The sequence below is a fragment of the Anoplophora glabripennis genome, unplaced genomic scaffold (genome assembly GCF_000390285.2).
Source record: "Anoplophora glabripennis isolate ALB-LARVAE unplaced genomic scaffold, Agla_2.0 scaffold192, whole genome shotgun sequence".
NCBI lineage: Eukaryota > Metazoa > Arthropoda > Insecta > Coleoptera > Cerambycidae > Anoplophora > Anoplophora glabripennis.
The window spans coordinates 92,572-114,928 of NW_019416579.1; the positions used below are offsets into that span (position 1 = coordinate 92,572).

At 33.1% G+C, this 22,357-nt stretch overlaps 1 protein-coding gene across 1 annotated transcript in view; it reads left to right on the forward strand.

The window, feature by feature from the left end:
- The window catches only part of LOC108906493 (gustatory receptor for sugar taste 64e-like), a 39,414-nt gene extending 30,914 nt beyond the window's left edge, over positions 1-8,500 (forward strand). The window contains exons 5-8 of the mRNA XM_023455002.1: positions 2,686-2,840; positions 6,278-6,440; positions 8,196-8,285; positions 8,337-8,500. Of these exons, the coding sequence (XP_023310770.1) occupies positions 2,686-2,840; positions 6,278-6,440; positions 8,196-8,285; positions 8,337-8,423 (495 nt within the window). The 3' untranslated portion in view covers positions 8,424-8,500. The remainder of the gene's footprint in view (positions 1-2,685; positions 2,841-6,277; positions 6,441-8,195; positions 8,286-8,336) is intronic.
- Positions 8,501-22,357: the final 13,857 nt, after the last annotated feature.

Below are 22,357 nucleotides of genomic sequence, written 5' to 3' on the forward strand. Positions count from 1 at the left end.
CACCCCAATGGACCTTGTGGAAATAAATGGATTAGTCCATCAAATTGCTCATCAAAATTTAGCTGTGTATACCAAATTTCATTCATTTATCACAACGCGATTGAGAGATATTGCAAAAAAATGATTTCCATTCCTCCCTCTTCAATGGGTCCCTGTGCCCTTAGGAAGCATTTCCGGACCCATGTTTATATGAACTTTTTTACTTAGTTTTGATCATAGAATCGGCCTGTTCAGGGTTGGCAGTTAATTATGAGACACCCTGTAGAGAGACTACCAGGAAGATCACAGAAGTTCTGCACATAACTTTTCTTCTGTCCCTTGATCGCTTCCCCACTCCTGGTATCTGCACCTAGCTTACCGTAAAATCCGCTAGCACGCTACGTTTCCGCTAACTCTGCTGTGCTTAGTTTTTAGTCAGATCGTCACTTAACACGGCACCATTATCTTACCGTTTCCAGTAGTTTCCGTCTGCGCAGAACCGTAGCCGCTTGTCACCGTCTAACCGTAGCTTTATAGTAATTGTACAGGATTGTATAATGTAGTATATAACCTTTAATAAATGTAAATATTTATTAAGTGTGACTTTTAACTTGTTGTATGAAGTTTAACTCTATCTAGACCCCTGGACATAACGTGTGTTCACTGTAGCTCTCTGAGTAGTGGTGTTTCTGCACTATAAAAATTCAGACGTTATAGAATTTTCGAACGAAATGATAACGTCACAGAACTTTATTCTCCATAAAAATTAAAATAATCTGCTTTGTTATTGTTACAAAATAATTGTTTCTGTCTTGTCAATATTTAAAATCAGAGAGGTGGGTATTAGGCTATATATTTTCAACTCTCATTTGGCTCTGGTTCTGAATAAAATCGATAAGATATGCAAATTGGTAAATTTGTATGATATACAGGGTGATTGATAACTTATAAATAAATATTTAGGAATCATCATGAAAAATGGAGTAAATATAGGGAAAAAAATTCTTGTAAAATCCTTATAGTTAACGAGAAAAAAAAGTATTGAAATTGTAGTATTTACAACCCTTACATAGCTGGACTACTGTAGTCTCTCGCGTCATTCGCGTTGTGCGCTGTACGGAATGCACTCCCTCTTCACGTGGCCCTAGGTGATTCCGAATAGTGTTTACAATAGTTTTTCAAGTGTCAAAAATGGATTACGTGCATAGCAACTCGAAGTTGATGGAGATCGTTTTATTTTATAGTGAAGCAAGACAACATTTTTTTTATGGTGAAGCATTTGTGTTATGGTGAAGCAGGACAACATTTGTGTTAGTTCGTAGAAACTGGGTACGACGGACCCAAATGTGTTTACACGTCGGTGGACCAAATTTTGAACAGTTGCAACATCATGTATGTCAAATTATTTTATTAATTAAAACCACAAATAAACTTTATTAATTAATAATAACAACAGCGCAAAAGCAGTTGAATTTTTGAATTTGCTGAAGTAGGTGTTATAAAATTTTATTCAAGTTTTACAGTGGACCAATTTCCCGTGCCGTGCAGAAGTGTATTTTTAAATCATTTTCGAACTGCCTTTTTCGATTTTTTTTACAAAGTTGTATTTGTAAGAGTCCCCTGTACATTAAAACATTTTTTTTTTGGATAAGTTCTGAATCACCCTGTATGTATAGCATTTCTTATTTATGTAATTATAGAACTATTATATATCTGATTCGTATACTACTTCAGTAAATATAAATACTTATTTGAATATTCTAAACAATACGTATATCTAATATAAAAAAATATGTGAAGGTGTACTTAGCACAGTACTAAACGCAAACAAAATGCATAATTTCATAATTAGTAATAGATAAAATGAAATAATAGTCTGTCAATTATCTGATCAATATTTCATAATTAATTACTAAATATTATTTACCTTTAATCTGTTAAATGGGAAATAATGGTGTGAGAAATGGGTATTAAGTGCAAATATAAATTTCAGCTGCTCTTCGGTTTTGGAGGATTAGCCAGTTAATTGATTTTAGGGCGCTACACTTGAATTGTTTTGGGATCAGTAATATATTATCACACTATTTCTAACAATAATATTATGACGTTAGTGGTCTATCCAAAAATAACAAATAGTTACCTTTATGCGTAGTATTTAGATAACTGGATTGCAAAGCTGAATATAATATTAGTATAATTGTAACAGAATATTATCATCAACCAAATGTATGAAGTGTTCTTCAATTTTTTTAAATTTTTTGTCGGTTTTATCGAGTAATTTACGTTTTTATCACTTTAGTTCAGCTTAATTTAAAAAAGATCTTCAAAAACTCATGCATTTATTTATCTAAAAACCATTTTTGGTCAGAATCGGTCGATGTGTTTTAAATCTTATATAATGCTTGAGTTAAATTTTACATTTTAATGCGCCATCAGTTCTGAAATAAGATTTTTGCAATATTAAGGATTTTAATTTACTATTTGATAATACGATTCTGTTCCGAACGCTTACGAAGGGCAACGGAGGTTAGCTTTCGCTGCTTAGTTAAAATGCCGTATCTGCATCTGAAATATTATTCTAAAACGAAATTGCAATTAAAATTAATTGCTCCCAGTTAATTATTACTAGCATACTGTTAAAATATATTTATTATATTTTGTAATTAGAAATTTATGGTCAGAATTTGAACTTTTTATTTCTTTCAGAAAACGAACTTCATGTTTTGGAAAGAAATTCGAAGAGATTATATTATGATGAGCGAGTTGTGCAGAAAACTTAACGATTTAATATCGGACGTAATATTATTCGACTTTGCATCCAATTTAAGTTTTATACTTTTTCAACTTTTCGCAGGCCTCAGGTAAGAATTCCCATCATTATAATTTCAACATTAACACTAGTCTAATGACATACTTGTCAAAAAGTTTAATATATCAGTTAAATTTTCATCTAAAAAACTATCCTGCTTTTGGAATATACACCTCGTATATGAATTTTATGACTAATTCTAAGCAAAAATGATTCTATTCACTTTTCCCGAATTCCTGATGGTTCTTAAAATATCGGGGTTTGAAGTTGGCAGGTCGTATAGGTAGTTGCTAAAGAGTAAAATACATTGTTGCCACTACAGGGCTTAGAAAAAAAGTGGTTTATTTTAATAAAAGTGTAATGACAGTGTAATTATTAAAGCTGCTCAATGTGATTACCGCCTTGTGCAATGCATAACTCAATTCCATGTCGACGCTCTCCTTCCCAGTTGTAGTTCTCCATATTGTTTTTCACCTTATCAAAATTTTCTCAATACTACCTGCGATTAGGCTTTCCCATTGAATAGGTATGTGTCTTCACAAGTCCCCACATGAAAAAATCCAACGGGTTGAGATCCGGAGATCGCGTTGGCCAAGCAATGGGACCACTACGACATATCCATTGATTTGGATAATTTTCATTGAGGACATTAGTGACACCTCTTCCATAATGGAATGGAGCACCATCATGTAAAAGGAACATCGTCCTTCTGAGGAAGTAGTAGAGGTAGATTATTCTTCAAAAAATCCCGATACGTCTCGCTGTTCAAATTTTTGTCGAAGAAATGTGGTCCGATAACTTCATTATTAATTATTCCAGCCCAAACGCTTACGGAAAATCTTCTCTGAATTCTCGAATAGCACGAGGGTTTTCGATTGCCCACACTTGATCGTTATAGAAATTGTTGATTCCTTCTGTTGTAAATGTAGCTTCGTCACAAAAAGGGGTTCCTTCTTGAAAAAGTATCTAGATCATTGCTCCACCATTCATAAAGACGAACTCTTTGGGAAAAATCCGTGGAGAGAATGGAGGACGAAGTTTCTTCGGATCAAATTGGTTAACATTCGGCTGTTCTAATTCGATGTTTATCAATTACCTAGTAGTCGAACTTGATCATTTTCATAAATAAGACACTAGTATGCAACCTCAATAATTGTAAAAATATACCTATGGCTTAACTTATTTCTTCTTTAGGTAAGAGAGTCAGACAAGCTACTACATCCCAACATTGCAGTCATAGTTATTTTTTAGTTCCTATGTTGTCTTATATTGTACATGGGTGACCTCAACTCAAGACTTCATCCGATGAAATCCATCTGACTAAATTCTTTAAACTTGATCTAACAAATTGAGTAGTGCTTTTTTAAAAAGTTGCGCTAGTGTCAACCTGTTTGTTGTATTTAAATTTGTGTATTGAAACAAATTGATCCATTTTTCTGAGTAAATATTATATTTTTTTATATTGTACCATGTACATAAAACAAACAAATATAATAACTGTTTTACTAAAACGGACATAATTTACGAAACTACTGTGGTAGCTTTCATACCCCTTTTATTTTGAAATTAAATGGGAGAGTGTGCCATTATGAAGTGCAATTAAGATCTACCGTTTACAATATCATCGTATCCCTAAAACCTTACGTATTATACAGAGTGATTCATTAACAATGGGAAAATTGAAAGCTGAAGATACTACATGTAAAATGGTGACCATTGGCGCAAACATGCCTTATCCGAAAGTTGATAGTTTCGGAAATACAGGGTGTTGAAAGTTAACATTTTAAATCTTTTTTTTTTGTAATTATTCTGAAAATATGTAAGTTAGAACTATATTTTTTTAAGCGACGAATAAAATGCGTGTTGTAAATTCAGCGTTGCTCATATACCAATTTTACCGGAAATTTAGTTAATAACATTTTACCCTATATGTCTAACATGAAACTTGGTTCAAAACCTGATAGAGCAATCATTTTTCCATTAGTTATGTACTTTTGTTTCATTTCGGTATCTCGATCCGTTTTCGAGAAAAACAGATTTAACGAACACTATGTTTTGATAATACGAGAAAGTAATAGCGAAACAAACTAAGTGTTTATTCATGTTATTACAACAATTAACAATAAAACAAATGAAATACCTACGTAATAATGATTTACAGTAATTGTTCGAAGTATCCACCGTTGACACTGATACACTTTACACAACGTTTTCTGAGAGATCTTCGAGTTTGAAACAACATATTGAGATTGCGTCTAACTTCGTTGGCTGCGATTTGTATTCTTTGTCAGAAGTCTTCATACGAACCAATAGATTCTTCGTAAACGATATCTTTCATTCGAAGCCAAATAGAAGAATCAAGAGGATGAAGTCTGGTCTTCTGGGTGGCCAAGCAAAAATGCTTCCACGGCTTGAAGAAGTTCTACTTTATTTAAGAAGAGACATGTAATTCATGCACGACGGAACTCCACCGTATTTTTCTCGGCCAGTGCGTGCATATTTAAATGTAATTTTTCCAAATCGCTGGATTGACCATGTAAGAATTTTTGCTTACCACCCAGAAGTCCGGACTTCAATCCTCTTGATTTTTCTTTTTGGTCTTGAATGAAAGATATATATACAAAGAATCTATTGGTTCGTTTGAAGAGTTGTGCCAAAGAATACGAATCGCTGCCAGCGAAGTCAGATGCAATCCCAGTATGTTGTTTCAAACCTGAAGATATCTCAAAAAACGTTGTGTAAAGTGTATCAGTATCAACGGTGAATTCTTCGAACAATTATTACTTTAAATCATTATTACGTGTTCCATTTGTTTTATAATTAATTGTTGTAATAACATGAAGAAACACTTAGTTTGTTTCGCTTTTAATTTCTCATATTATCAAAACATAGTGTTCGTTAAATCGATTTTTCTCGAAAAAGGATAGAGATACCGAAATGAAACAAGAGTACATAATTAATGGAAAAATTATTGCTCTTTCAGGTTTTGAATCAAGTTTCATATTAGACATGCAGGGTAAAAAATTATTAACTAAATTTTCGGTAGAATTGGTCGTAAGTGGCGCCCTCTATGACCAACGCTGAAATTGCAACACGCATCTTATTCATCGCTTAAAAAATATAGTTTCACAAATTTTCGAGTTCCTAACCTACATAGTTTCAGAATAAGCGCAAAAAAAACGATTTAAAATTTTTACTTTCAACACCTTGTATTTCCGAAACTATCAACTTTCGGATAAGGCATGTTTGCGCCAATGGTCACCATTTTACGTGTAGTATTTTCAGCTTTCGATTTTCCCATTGTTAATGAATCACCCTGTACACACAACACATTGAATTTATTTATCCTTAATATAGCCGGAACCCGATTCGGTTTTTTATTTGCACGCTTCCTTTGTACTGAATTTGATAAAAACTGAATCCTTTCAATCCTATTGTGCTAAATTTATACCACGTTTGGTATAGATATTGTAAGCAATTCGTTTTCAGCCACAAAGAGAAGTTCGCCAAAATATTATACTTCTATTTTTCATTTGGATACGTCGTCCTGAGAATTTGCTTATTATCAATTTTTGGTGGATGGTTGTACGAGGCAGGCAGGGCTTCTTTGCCCATATTGAATGCCGTTCCTACTGAAATATATAATATTGAGGTAAGATAGCATAAGAGATTTTATTGTTTTCGAATGGAAACATGCCCTTGTGTATAGGGTGTAACAGAGACGTTGCGAGCAACTCTCATCGAAATAAAAGAAAAGATAAGAGTAATATATTTCTTGAAACACAACTTCTAAGAGCTCTAAGGTCCTTTAAAGCCTAAATGTGAAACAGGATGTTTGATGAATAACTCAAGAACTATTGAAAATATAGACTTGGTAATTTCATAACAGCTACATTAAATTTCAGTGGCTTCATGAGGTCAAATTACTCTTTTTGACGAATTACAAGTCCTCAGACTTTTCCTACCTTCGTCGCATCTATTTTTTTAAGACTTTACATGTAGGTTACTACTAGATTTGAACTGAAAACTGAAGACTATATCTTTTGTAGTATTTGAGAATTGATCAAAAAATTTATCCTATTATGTAGTATGTAATGCCTACCTATTCATTAAACATATATGTTTTTGGTACAAAATTGAAAATTTGGTAGCCGATACTATCTTCTATTACTTCTTATTTAAGAAAGATTTACCAAGGAGGGTGAATGTAGTGTAAATCCTCCACATTTCCAGTTGCAACCCCAGCAGGCTACTAATTTTACTTCAGCTTAATCTTATTTATACTCAGCATTTCATTTATTTCCTTCTTCGAGGGAATATACAACATATCTTTCGCTTGAATTAGTCCTGGTCTTGAGTCTCAGTTTTCGCAATGTTCTTGCACTCAAGATCCCAAAATCTGCTTTGCAACACTGTAAGGATTGGATGATGGTGATTGAGGTCATACGATTTTGCCACCTGAACTTAAATCTTATTACTGTAGCTTCCGTTTCAGTAATGTGCTGGAGCCATCCGCATACAATGCTAGGTTTATTTTTCCCAGTGCATTTTATGTCTCATCATGTCTAGTCTCTTCGACATTAATGCATTCAAGATGTTTGAAGTGAAATCCTCCAATCATTATTATTCCTGATGCATCATAGGAGCCCGTCGTGTATTTACTTCTCTCATAACTCTACTTTGAATAAGACTATCATCTACGTTGAAATTCCGGAAAACAACAGGCATTGCTGGTACTGTCGCTTCCGGCTCTGCAAATAAGTGGTCAGGGTTATCGGACGCCTTTCTCACAGCACCAATCTACCAGAGAGACTTATTCCGCAGAACTGTCTTTTATTTTTATTATTCTTAGAGGTCTGGTCCACATTGACACTAATTCGGTTAAAAGACTTTTAACTGAGCCTTTTTGTAATGAAATGTTTTAATACTGAGGATCTCCTGAGATCTTCGCTACTGGCATAGAAAGTCTTAAACGGATTGGATGCTAAATGCTAGATTGCCAATCTAGGTCTCGACTGGTGTGTTCGCAACATATTCTAACAATGGTTTTAATTGAGAAGAGAATATTACTATAAATGAAAACATGATCAGTAAATGGGTGCTATGCAACTATATTATTAAAGTTGAAATTTGTTCAACGAATCCGGAAAAAAACTGTGTTTAGTGTTCATGTATTTTGAAACTGTCGCGAGAAACCTTTCAAACCTTTGACCTTATCTCTCTAAAAATAAACATGGGGGGCTTCAAGGCAACGAACACGTTTGAATTCGGGTCGTGTAATTGAATGACCAGAGATTTCTGCTCTGATTATTAAACTTCAAAATCCCTAGGTCAATTTTAGTTATCCATATGTAAATAAGCAGTTTGAAAAATTTGAAAATTTCTTAATATTTCCGTTGTTTTTCAGATAACAAGATTAATCCATCAGATGCATTACAACACTCCCTGTTTCACCGGCAACAATTTTTTCGCCGTCACTAAAGGATTAACGCTTAGTGTAATTTTTTATGGTGATTTAAATAACATATCTACTAGATTATCATTTTAGGTTGCTGCTGCCGTAATAACATACGAGTTGGTATTGATTCAATTCAGTCCAGATATCCACGCAGATGATCATAGCACGTGTCTCTGATGTAGTATACTATTGATATCATCAGCACAATAGAAATGGCACAATGATAAATATTTCCTTACAATTCTATGTTTCAAACCTTTGCCCTTTACTTGCAGATTACAATAAACTTTATGTAGTATTGAAACGAGAACCTCAATAAAAGGAGTAGTAAAAGCAAAAAATTTCTTTTTAAAAATGTGATTTTCTTCAATAGATAATGCCACATTTTTCCTTGGAATTTATTTCAAAATATTTGATAAAATAAAATGTATTATGTAATTCCTCGATTTTTGATTTTTAGTGCAAAAAACGACATACAAAACCAGCTACAAAATATTTCATTTCCGGCTACCTCTTCAGATAGCATGGTTATCCTGTGTTTGTCTGCAGGCTTGCGGGTTGTCTGCAGGCTTGCGGGTTAGCTGCCCCTCCGTCATTTTAGACGCGACGTTCTGAGAGATAGCGGTTTGAAATCAGAAATTAAGTCAGGGTCTGGTTGGTATCTGATATTGACTATACATATACACTGAAGCATAGCGTTCCGGTGCAAGGCTTGTAGTAACTAACTGGTTTGTGTGGACCAACATTGACTTCAGAGTTGCTGATTTCAAAACTTTTCTTTTGAAGATTTCTATATACAGGGTGGTCCGAATTTTATGCAGGAAACTTCGAGGGTAGATAGATCTCTTTAAAATAATATGTGTTTGCCTTATAAATATAGGTCTGGAACGGTCCCGTTTTAGAGATACAGGGTGTTGAGGTTTTAAAAAAAATTGATTTTTTGTTTATATCGCACACTACCTCACAGGTGGTGTAGAAAGGAGTGTAAATAATTTTGTTGATGTGCTTACAAATTGCACTTACTTTTAAACATAAACAAATATTCTTGTAATATTATCGTTAGAAGTGTCTGCCACAAGGGCATTGTATTGGTATGAATAACTTGAGAACGACGAATCTTAAGGAAAAAATTAAAGTCACATTTTTTACATATTTTGTACATTAAAATCGGTTACAATGACATGTAAAAAATGCAGTGGCGTAGGTTTTTTTGGAAAAAAGGGGGTGACCCCTGTCCTGTTGTACACCACTGATTGAACCTTTAAAGCTCATATTTCATGGAATATAAGGCCTACTATCATACATTATATGTACCAAATTTTATTGAGATCGGTTAATAGATTCCGAAGATATAAACAAAAAATCAAATTTTTTTAAAACTTCAACACCCTGGATCTCTAAAACGGTGCCGTTCCAGACCTATGTTTATAAGGCAAACATATATTATTTTAAAGAGATCTATCTGCCCACGAAGTTTCTTGCATAAAATTTGGACCACCCTGTATATAGGATCGTATTCGATGCAAAGTAGAGCAAAAAATTGTCGGTCTTTTATCTAAGAAAAATGGTGTCATCAGTTTTAGGAAACGTAAGATGAACCATTTCAGATTTAAAATGAAATTGAATCTAAAATGTAAAATTCATACGCATTGTGTTCTGGTAGTAGCTGTTGTCGCCCAGGTGCATCGAGTGTACGAAGTGGTCAGTTATACAATAAATACTAACCTGGCGAGCTTGGTCGTAAATCAGAGACCGCCTCCAAAAACAAAACAAATAAACAACAGTGGCGCGTACAGAGGTGGAATGTAGTACATATGTGGAATTTAAAAAACAAATTGGATTTATAATAAATTACATTTAAAATGAATAGTTTATGAGAATAAAGGGATTTTTCTTAGGAACAGAGTGCTAGATGTGAACTGATCCCTTCATCCCTTCATAATACATAAATAATTCAATTTTTAAACCCCTTAAAACCGAACTGCACTGGACATGCAATGATTTATTACTTTGCATTGAATATGATCTAAGTACCATAGATTTTGGGGAGAACTGAGGATAATAGTGAAATCGTATGTCTGTAGCTTCATTTCATAAAACTGATTTTTAACGGAGAAAAAAGTCATCTGGACCATACTTTTGCCAAGTCTACTAAATTTTTATCTATACCTTCCGCGATAACCCTTCGTTGAAGCTCTTTCAAAGTTTCTTTAATTATCGCCTTTGTGAACGATGTCACATCAAAGCTCACTAAAATGGATTTGGATATAATTATAGTATAGTATTTCATCTTCTTGATGGAGATAACTCAAGAANGGGTGACCCCTGTCCAGTTGTACACCACTGGTTGAACCTTTAAAGCTCATATTTCAGGGAATATAAGGCCTACTATCATACATTATATGTACCAAATTTTATTGAGATCGGTTAATAGATTCCGAAGATATAAACAAAAAATCAAATTTTTTAAAAACTTCAACACCCTGGATCTCTAAAACGGTGCCGTTCCAGACCTATGTTTATAAGGCAAGCACATATTATTTTAAAAAGATCTATCTGCCCTCGAAGTTTCTTGCATAAAATTCGGACCACCCTGTATAATAGGATCGTATTCGATGCAAAGTAGAGCAAAAAATTGTTGGTCTTTTATCTAAGAAAAATGGTGTCATCAATTTTAGGAAACGTAAGATGAACCATTTCAGATTTAACATGAAATTGAATCTAAAATCTAAAATTCATACGCATTGTGTTCTGGTAGTAGCTGTTGTCGCCCAGGTGCATGGAGTCTACGAAGTGGTCAGTTATACGATAAATACTAACCTGGCGAGCTTGGTCGTAAGTCAGAGACCGCCTCCAAAAACAAAACAAATAAACAACAGTGGCGCGTACAGAGGTGAAATGTAGTACATATGTGGAATTTAAAAAACAAATTGGATTTATAATAAATTACATTTAAAATGAATAGTTTATGAGAATAAAGGGATTTTTCTTAGGAACAGAGTGCTAGATGTGAACTGATCCCTTCATCCCTTCATAATACATAAATAATTCAATTTTTAAACCCCTTAAAACCGAACTGCACTGGACATGCAATGATTTATTACTTTGCATTGAATATGATCTAAGTACCATAGATTTTGGGGAGAACTGAGGATAATAGTGAAATCATATGTCTGTTCTTTCATTTCATAAAACTGATTTTTAACGGAGAAGAATGTCATCTGGACCATACTTTTGCCAAGTCTACTAAATTTTTATCTATACTCTCCGCGATAACCCTTCGTTGAAGCTCTTTCAAAGTTTCTTTAATTATCGCCTTTGTGAACGATGTCACATCAAAGCTCACTAAAATGGATTTGGATATAATTATAGTATAGTATTTCATTTTCTTGATGGAGATAACTCAAGAAAATTGAGAAATAAATGGTGTCTCCGATTCAAGCACCTACCATTTCCAGGGAATTACGTAGGGTTCTAAGTGATACAAGAATATCTCGGGCCTTTCAAGGTTCGTAAACCGAACGTACCATTCCTACCAATAGTGAATACAATTGGATCAACCACACATCCACTCACCCAATACGTGTTGAAGATTTTATCGATAAAATTAAGGAAACCAAAACTGATTCAGATGGTATCCTTGTGAACATCGATGTGACGTCATCGACCACCAGCGAGTCACATGCCCTTATCGCTCATCGCAGAAGACAAGGATGAGAATTTAGTAGACTTGGCGGAAATGTGTACCTTCGTCTCATTTAAGGATCAGTTTTATGAACAATCTAAAGGGCCAGCTATAGGTTCTAAGCACAAATTTCGATTGAAGGTTTTGGAAAGAAAACAATGGAATCAGCAACTCTAAAGCTGAAGAGTTGGTCAGATATGTTGACGATACATTTATTATCTGGCCTATGGATATAACAATACAGGATTCGTGAATCACATCCAAAACGAACAAATACAGCTGCAACCTTCAAAATAGGAAGAGTAAAATTGTGTGCAAAATTGACAAAGATGGATGCGTTATATCGAGTGAAATGGTTAGTACATCCAGTTCGTATATAAGAAAGAGATGCAGAAGTTACTTCACCCCTTACCTCCCAGATCTGAAAACTTGAAATCAGGTAACCTTATCTGTTTAGAAACCTTGGTGTTTACCAATTCCATGTCCTACACACGATGTTGGTAAAAATTGATTTTATCAACAACTGTGTGATAAAAGCTCTATTGCACGCATCTAATCTAGCCATGCAATGTCATTTGTGCCACGCTGTGAGGAATAGTCAAACAAATGAACAGAGCTGTCACGTAATAAATGATCGGACCTAATCGGTTTCACATTTGTTTTGTTTGCGACGAAATTTTGGTTCTAAGTTGTTGAAATCGGACAATTTGCGTTCGAAGAGTATGCAGACATGCATCTTATTTAAGCTAAGCAAGATGCAAAGCTAGAGAAGCTGAGCGGAGCTTTCCGAATCGCCGACGTTCTTGCTGAACAACATTTTCGTCAATCCGTCGTCAGTTAAGAGAAAAAGGCAATTTTAAACCAGATGTAGTAAGTCGACATCCACGAACTGCACGGCCAGTGGTCATTGAGGTTTTGCATCAAACTAAAGAACCTACCACAAGCCGTTTTGAACAATTTATTATAAATTTATTATTTTTGGGTTATCATTAATAAAAATTACTTAAATATCGAAGCCTTTTGGGATCAACGTAATACTAAGTTTTTGGACAGCAATTGCTCCAGGGCCAAAACGGCTGATTTCCGAATAGAGGTTTATATACCGTGTCCACCTAGTGTGCGTAGGTCCAATATCTAGGTTAATAAAAGATATAACTTAATTTTTTTTTCTAAAGAGCTGCACAAAATGAAAGTATATTTGCACATACAGGGTGTTCAGTTTTTCCTGGGCAGGTACCAACTTAATTCTTTTAAATGGAAACCTATATTTTTTATGGCATTATCGAATTCTAAGTGAAAAATTAACGGGACTTTTGTGTTATGATCCCTATTAAAATTTTCGAGATAATCGACTTTTCATTTTTTTTTCTTATGTTTCGTTACTTTTAGTAGTTAACATAATTATGATTGTATGAGAACTAGAAATTATTTTTTTTCAGGAACTGTAGAGTGAAGATGGTTCTTTCAAAAAACGTTTCAAAAGTTGACCTGCGATATTCAGGGGGCAAAAAAAAAGTGCCAAACCTGATCATTTAAAATTTGAAAAATCCCGACCTTTTCAAATAGAACACCCTGTATTTTATGATTTCATTAGATGCCTTTCTGTAGACTCTACAATTTTTTAATAGCTTTTCCTATACCTAAGTTGCGTAATTTTTGCAAAAAACCCATTTTTATGTAAAATACCGGATTTGCGCCCATTCCTTTGTCGGGAAAAATATTGTAAGGGTATTTATTTTAAGTTAGCTTGCGACTATGAGTATTCTTTTTTCAAAATTCTATTCATCCAAATTTTTTAATCTCCAATTTCACTAATAACTTTCCTAACTACGGTAACAGTGCTTGATTTTCAATATGATACGGATGAAACTTCTTCAATATTTTATTTGTCAAATTTTTGAAAACTTCAAGGTTACTACTAATTTCCTGGCACTAATATTTGGATTTTCAACAGCAGACGCCACAACTTTAAACTAAATATTATCGTTGTTACTTTCATGTCTCCTGGTAGTTTTCTCATAATTCGCATTTGCTGTTCATTCAAACCTTTCCTTCACATTTTCAAAACAGTGGGAATCTCTGTAAATTTGGATTATTTGCTTTGTAAATACGTGCTGCTAGCAAACATTTCCCATATTTTGCTAATTCTTAATCACTTGTAGCGATTTTATGGTTTTTTGATTTTATTTACAAATAAATGGTAACTTTCCATAAAGACTTATTTATTAAACTCAAATATCTAAATTTTTCAGTTATTAATTTTTATTTTAAATAGTGTAGCTAGACAACTAATAAATTTAATAAAAATAAATACCCTTACAATATTTTTCCCGACAAAGGAACGGGCGCAAATCCGGTATTTTACATAAAAATGTTTTTTTTTTCAAAAACTACGCAACTTAGGGAAAGTTATTAAAAAATTGTAGCATTTACAGAAAGGCATCTAATGAAATCATAAAACACAGGGTGTTCTACTTGAAAAAGTCGAGATTTTTCAAATTTTAAATTATCAGGTTTGGCACGATTTTTTTTGCCCCCTGTATATCGCAGGTCAACTTTTGATACGTTTTTTGAAAGAGCCATCTTCACTTTACAGTTCCTGAAAAAAAATAATTTCTAGCTGTCATACAATCATAATTATGTCAACTACTAGAAGTGACGAAACAAGAAAAAAATGAAAAGTCGATTATCTCGAAACTATCAATATTTTAATAGGGATCATACAACAAAGTCCCGTTAATGTTTCACGTAGAATTCGATAATGCCATAAAAAATATAGGTTTCCATTTAAAAAAAATTAAGTTGGAACGTGCCCAGGAAAAACTGATAACCCTGTATATTCAAATATATTTTCATTTTGTGCAGCTCGGGAAAGTAGGCAACTCTGTAGAAAAAAACATTAAGTTATATCTTTTATTAACCTAGATATTGGACTTACGCGCACTAGGTGGACACGGTGTATACAAAAATTTTCTTCTGCAATGTCCTCTATAACCCCCTCAAGTGTGGCAACAACTTTTTGAAACACCATGTATATCGTTTACATAAAGTAGACCATCATAATTCTAATTATTACGGTACAAATTACAAGTAATTATGAAACTTGATAACTATATAATTGTACACGAGATACTCAAACACCACATACCTTATTGCAATTACAAGTAAATTTTCTGAAACTTTGATCGTTTCATTAATTTCTGAATAGAGATAAAGAGTACCTAAAATTAAAAAAATAAAATCAACTATCTATTACTTTAATCATTCTAAAAATGTCTTGATTCTTTTCTCCCCTTTATCCTGATATATTCATTTTAATCTTTTACCGTACATAGAATATAAATTTGTTATTTTTGGCCAGATATAAAATGAAAATTAGTTATTCAAATATTATCTTCAATTATGATACAAATGAAATTTTAGCGATCTCTGTGCTGCAAATTGGACATTTAGAACTTAGAAAATGTTTATATAGCACTTAAACTTAATAGAGTCTACAATATGCGCTAACCAATACCTATTTGAAAACCAAATTCAGATTACATTTCCCTTGTTCTGGAAATTTGTATACAATTATGGAAAATTCAATAGCAGGAGTACAAATTTGTAGGAATAGTTTAGGAATATTTAAGTCAATAGTGGTGTAATGGATATAACGTATAACAGAAAGTAGAGACTAAATCATTTAAATGTTTAGTAAAGGGTGAACAAATTGGATGGGAATACAATTAATTTTTGTAGATGACGGAGCACATTTTTTTCTTATGTCATTTTTAGCTTATGTGCTTTTTGAAGATATAATGGTGTCACAGTTACAATTTCGTCGTTTTTCGAGATAAAAAACGAGGTCTGAAAGGGAGAAAGAGAGGTTATAGTACCTATTGACCTACTTTAATCTTTTGCCAGTGTCTATGGTTCAAATGCATTAAATAGATATATCTTAAAAGTTTACTTTACTTTTTCAAACTTGTACAATTTTGGTTTGGGGCTTTGGAATACTATAACTTCGTTGGATGTACTAATCATATATCACAATTTTCACACGCTTGTTTAAAAAAAAACAATATTTACTATTTTTCTTTTATGCTTCGTTTTTTTTTTAAACGAAAGTTAAACTAAAAGTTGGACATTTTTTATCCGAACAACGGCATACGTCATAAGGATGAAAATTCATCTAAAAAATCTGTCGTTGACCTGTTTCTTTGTAACAGTCCGTAGACAGGGTATACAGAAACGAAAGGATCATACTTTAAGGGTAGCTTTCTTGAATAAAAATTAATTGATTAGTTGTTCCAAAACTAACATTTAATATAAACAGTTTCACATAAACTTCTGCGAAGTGGTACGTGCTATTTAAATGTCCAAAACCACAAACTTTTAAAACCGTGGTTTATGAACATTTATGAGTCTTGGTGTCGTATATTCAAAGAGATCTAATCATGGTCGCTACTAATAAACTACTGGAAAAAATTAAGGCAACAAAAAAATGTCACAATTTTTTTAGTTATTTTGGAAATTTTGTATCTCAGTGAAAAATAGTCATGTCGAGATAACAAAAAATAATGAGGCTTTAGTTTCAAGATCTTTTGACAAAAAAACTTTTTTGAGCTACGATTATCGAGAAGTCAAAAGAAATACCTCGAAAGTTATATCTATACCGACATGGGAATATTTGGAAGAACCAAAAGTACTGGTGGATCATTATAGTTAAACGTGATATGATTGTCGAAATACTCACGTGTTACAACGAACAAGTTGACGAATTATCTAGGAAGACTACTGGTGCATTCTACCTCGTTGATACTCCTTGTATTAGCCTGGAACCTGCCTTGAGAGTGTCAACTTTCCACTCTTTATACAGCGTGTCCCAATAGTGCGGGAAAGTCCAATATCTATGTTAAAATGAGGAATATATGGATTTTTCTTTTTACTGTGTTGCCACATTTCTCGCAATGTACAAATTAAAAATATATTCAACTATACAGGGTGTTCCACTTTTCCTGGACAGACAACAACTTTAGTTTTTTAAGTGGAAACACACATTTTTCGATTTTTTTAAATGCAACGCCATGTATATTTTCATACCATGAGATGCAGAATTAAATTCTCTACAACTTTGCTATACCTGCTCCTACACCAAAATTCATTAGTGTTTCATAAAATCACATTTCTATGAAAAAATGCGAAGTTTACAAATAGCTTATATGTAAAATAACGTAGTAGGCTGATAATCTGGAAATTTTCGATTCACATAAGGTTTAATAGAAAGGTTTAATAGAATGGGCTTCTCCCATGGTAACTGTTTATTGACAAGTCGTATTTACCAAGCTAATAATCCAGATTTACAAAGATATCCTCGTACAAAGTGTTTTGTAAAACTGAAGGAGAGGTTTGAAAGAATAGCAAATGCAAATTATGAGGAGACAACAAGAACACACGCATGTGGTAATCAGGATAGTCAAATTGACATTTTGGAATGATGCAGTCCAAAATCCATCTACAAGTGTCAGAGAAATTAGTGATGAAATTAGTATTTCCAAAAGTGTGGTTAATAGAACGTTAAAGAAAAACAACTTCCACCCCTATCATTCTGAGCATGACCAATTCTTAACACAGCAAGATTTTCAGAAGCGAGTACAGTTTTGTGAGTAGGCAACTATAAAGCTACAACAAGTTGAAATTTTTTTTTTCAAAGGTGTTATTTACTGACGAGTCATCCTTTGCTAATACTGGTCGAGAGAGTCGGCATAATTATCACCATTACGCCGATCATAATCCCAGATTAATAAGACAAGACGATCATCAACACTGCTTTAAAGTCAACGTTTGGGCGCGAATATGCGGAGAATATGTCATTGGACCACATTTTCTTGAAGGAGACTTAACTGGTAATGGGTACCTATTTGCAATTTTTACAAAACGACTTGCTCCAATTGCAGAGACATATTCCTCCGGATGACTTAAACAGTCAATGGTTCCAACATGATGGTGCCCCTGCACATTCCACACTGGCGGTAAGTTTTCTCATTATGTAAGTTATGTAAACTCATAGAAAAACTGTTTCAGGTTAGAGAATACTTAAATGATTTGTATCTAGATAAGTGGATAGGTAGCCAATTCCATGGCCTCCCCGATCCCCAGACCTGTCTTGTCTTGATTTTTTTTTATGGGGCTATATAAAAGACAGGGTGAATGAAACTCCTCCGACAGATGTATAAGATTTACGGGCAAAAATAAGAAATGTTTTTTTGACCCCAACTCCGGAAATGGTACGAAATGTGTCAAGCAATTTTCGTCGTAGAATTGCTCAATGTCTATAGAAAAATGGCAGACATATTTAGCGGTTACCTGTTAATTACTACTTTAACTAGGTCTTTATTACTTTTGTTAGAAATGCACGATGTTAATTTACTGCTTTGGAGACTGCATGCGTGTATTCTTGTTGTCTTCTCATAAATTGTATTTGTTGTTCTTTCAAACCTCTCCTTCAGATTTACAAAACACTTTGTACGAGGATATCTTTGTAAATCTGGATTATTAGTTTGGTAAATACGACTTGCCAATAAACAGTTACCATGAGTTTTACTAATTATTCTATTATTTATTTACTAATTCTTCTTTACAATAATTCATTTCACAATTATTACTGTCGCTTTTCTATTAAACCTTATGTGAATCGAAAATTATCCAGATTATCCTTTGACAGCAGCCTACTACGTTATTTTACATATAAGCTATTTGTAAACTTCGAATTTTTTCATAGAAATGAGATTTCATGAAAAACTAATGAATTTTGGTAAAGGAGCAGGTTCAGAAAAGTTGTGGAGAATTTAATTCTGCATCTCATGGTATGAAAATATACAGGGCGTTCCATTTAAAAAAATCGAGATTTTTCAATTTTTCAATTGACAATTTTGACATGATATTTTGGTCACCCTGTATAACGCAGGCCAGTTTTTCGAGCATGATTCGGAAGAGTCATCCTTGCATCTCTGATAAAAAAAATGGGCTTAGTAGCTATTAGTATAACCTGTCAGTATCAGAAAATGTAAGCAACCAATATCGACTAGAAAAACCTTTCAAGCGAGATAACTCAAACTAAAACTGTGAATATTTGAATAGAACTATTCTACACAAAGTACCCCTTATTTTTGATGTAGAATCCGAAAAAAATATAAAAAATGTGTGTTTCCATTTAAAAAACCAAAGTTGGTGTCTGTCCAGGAAAAGTGGAACACCCTGTATAGTTGAATATATTTTTAATTTGTACATTCTGAGAAATATGGCAACACAGTAAAAAGAAAAATCCATATATTCCTCATTTTAACATAGATATTGGACTTTCCCGCACTAGTGGGACACGCTGTATAATATGTTTTCCCGTTTCCTCTCTCTCCAACACAACTGCTGTCCAGCCTCTTGATCAAGCTTAGCTTGTGTAGGTCATATCTTAACCAGCAATGGTCCAAATAGCTTCTTGTCAATTAATGTTCACAGTGATCTAATTTTGGCAATACTTGTCAGTATTCAAATATTTTTCCTCCAATGAAATTAGTGGTAGACCTCTCCTTGCCAGAGAAGATGCCGCTTTTTCCTGTACAACTAAACGACTAGAGTCAGTCGGTTATTATTCCCTAACCAAGCGACAGTTCCATTTTGTATTTGACTGTCCATCAAATTTTTTATCGACTTGCGTGTATGTTGCAATCATTTCAGCAGCCATACACACTACTCAATTCCGTAGATTTTGGCCTGAAAGATAGTTGCAGAGGTACCAAGGTTTACCAACAATCTGGTTCTCGGATCTTGCTACAACTCCCTCTAGAGTTTTAGAACCATATATTCAATTTCGATCTCATTTAATCATTCTTCTAAAAACAGTTCGCAATTAGTTCGTGTAAGCATAACGTCAACAGTATGCTGTGTCTTCCATACTCTCCGGTAATATGTTGTGCCCCATGATATCAGCCTGCGTCTCTAACACTTAATTGTCGTACTGTGTAATCACTTAGTTTTAGTAATGACTGGGTGAGTTCTTGATTTTCATAAGGGCAGTCAGGGCCGACTTCCCCCATAAACCCAAAGAATAAGTAATGAAATTTTCTGATTTCTAGTTGCGACATCCCCCAACACTGATTGTGTTTGATGTTCAAGGCCTAATGCCATCTAGTACCGCATTAAAATATTTAATCTCAATTTACCTCCTATGCATATTAATAGAGCAAACAAAGCGCTCATAATTTGCAACCGAAATTAAACCGGTTCCTCTGTTGTAAAGTTATTAATCGTGTTAGGCTTAAGCAACGACACGATTTCGCCAAAGCGGCTTTTCGCAATTTACAAAATTTTATTAAAGTGCGAAGTGAGCCTTATTTCGGCAAGCGTTTCTTAAGCAAATTTACAATTTTCGTTAATTTTCTGAAAGATATTATCTTCAAAATTTAAAACAAAACACATTTGTTTCAGGTATTCTTTCAGAAAAAATAACACTTACACAGGCGCAGGCGGTGCCTTGCCATAGATTACTGTTTCTATTATTACACAGAGTATTACTGACATAATTTGCCAAATCTTAATGGCAGACTTTACCATAACACCATAAATCAATAAGAAACATTATTATACACATGTTCGGAAACGCTTCGTCTTCGAAATACAGAATGTTGAATTTTAAAAAATATATAATTTTTATTTTAATATTTCATAAGATGCTTATGTGTTGGTGAAAAATGACTTAAAATAACGTACTAATTTTTCAACCAATGGCGGAGATACAGGCAAGCACACTCATTAAAAACCATATAATTTCGATGCCACTAAATATTTTGGAAATATGTTTAAACACGTTCAATTTCGTTTGGTATTTCCAACATAAAAACTGTATTCCATTTTATTTGAAGAATGAGCTATTTTTGTGTGATAATTTTTTTTTTTATTTAAAATAAGCCTGCCTTATTGTAGTTGAATAAAATGAAAATAACTCCAAAACTATTTGTCTGACACAAAAAAATATTTTTTAAAAACAATACAATACAGGCTGTTTGTAAATAAGTGTGAAATATTTTAGGGGGTGGTTGCCGAAGTTATTTTGTGAAAAAAGTTTATATAAACGTAGGTCGAAATTCTTCGTTTCCGAGATACAGACTGTTTAAATTTTAATTTTTTATTTATTTTTATTAATTATTTCAAGGAGTTTTAAAGATATTGACTCGAAAATTGATGATTCTATTTTATTTAGAAATATTGACAGCAACCTACTAGATAATGTATCAAGAGAAATTAAAAATTTCCTCAAAAAACGGTGCATCCTACGAAAAAAATTTGAGAGACCAATTTCATTCAGAATTGATAGGGGATTTCTAAAAAAATTTCAAAAAACGGGAAAAGTCAGTGGTGCACCATTTTTTTATTAAAAAATTTCGAGTCAATATCTTTAAAACCATGAAATAATTAATAAAAATTTAAACACTGTATCTTGCAAAAGTAGCATATTTCGACCTACGTTTATATGAACATTTTTTCTCAAAATAACTTAACGACAACCACCCCCTAACATATTTTGCACTTATTTACAAACACCCTGTGTAAACATCAGAAATCAAAAAAGTTGAGTACCAATTTTAAATTTCTTAGGTAGTTACTATCCTTCAGCAAATAAAAAATTCTTGCACAGACAATTTTTTTAATTTTTTATATATAGCTATGTATAGTGTATTTAAAATTTTATTTTTAACATAAAATTCGTATATTCTTTTTATGACATATATCGTTTTGGAGTTATTTCTTATTCAAGTGTGTTGAGGCTTATTTTAAATTTAAAAAAATAAATACATTTTTTGAGTTTCGAATAAAATAAAAATTATATACAGGGTGGTCCCGAGGAAATGGGCCAAAATTTATGGGTAGATTCCCCAAGTAGAAATATTGCGATTTAGCCGAACTTACCTTAGTCCAAAAGTTGATAGTTAAAGAGATACAGGGTGTTAAATGTAAAATATTATTTCATTTTTTTTTATTTATTCCTTAACAAATGCAAATATGCTCACAAAATTTTGGGGATTGGAGTTCTTTGAGTAGAGGAATTGAAGTCTGTTCACATTTTGGTTAAAGTTCATAAAGGGCGCTAGCTGCAGTAGATTGAATGTGTTAAAAACGACATAACATTTTTGTACTTTAAGATATCTCATCTTTGGTAACAAATTCTTATTTTTCAACTTTTTTTACTCAAAAAAGGTATGCTTTATTAAAGTAGCTATCTCGAACCGTTTTCGAGATATTTGGCTTTAAAACTTCCAATGCTCATGCATTAAATTACAATTAAGTACCTACAGGTATTATTAATTTAGCGGTAAAGTTTCTTAAGTAGGATTTGGACGAAAATCAAATAATTGCTGTCTTCCACTGGGCATTATTTTGAATAAAATAA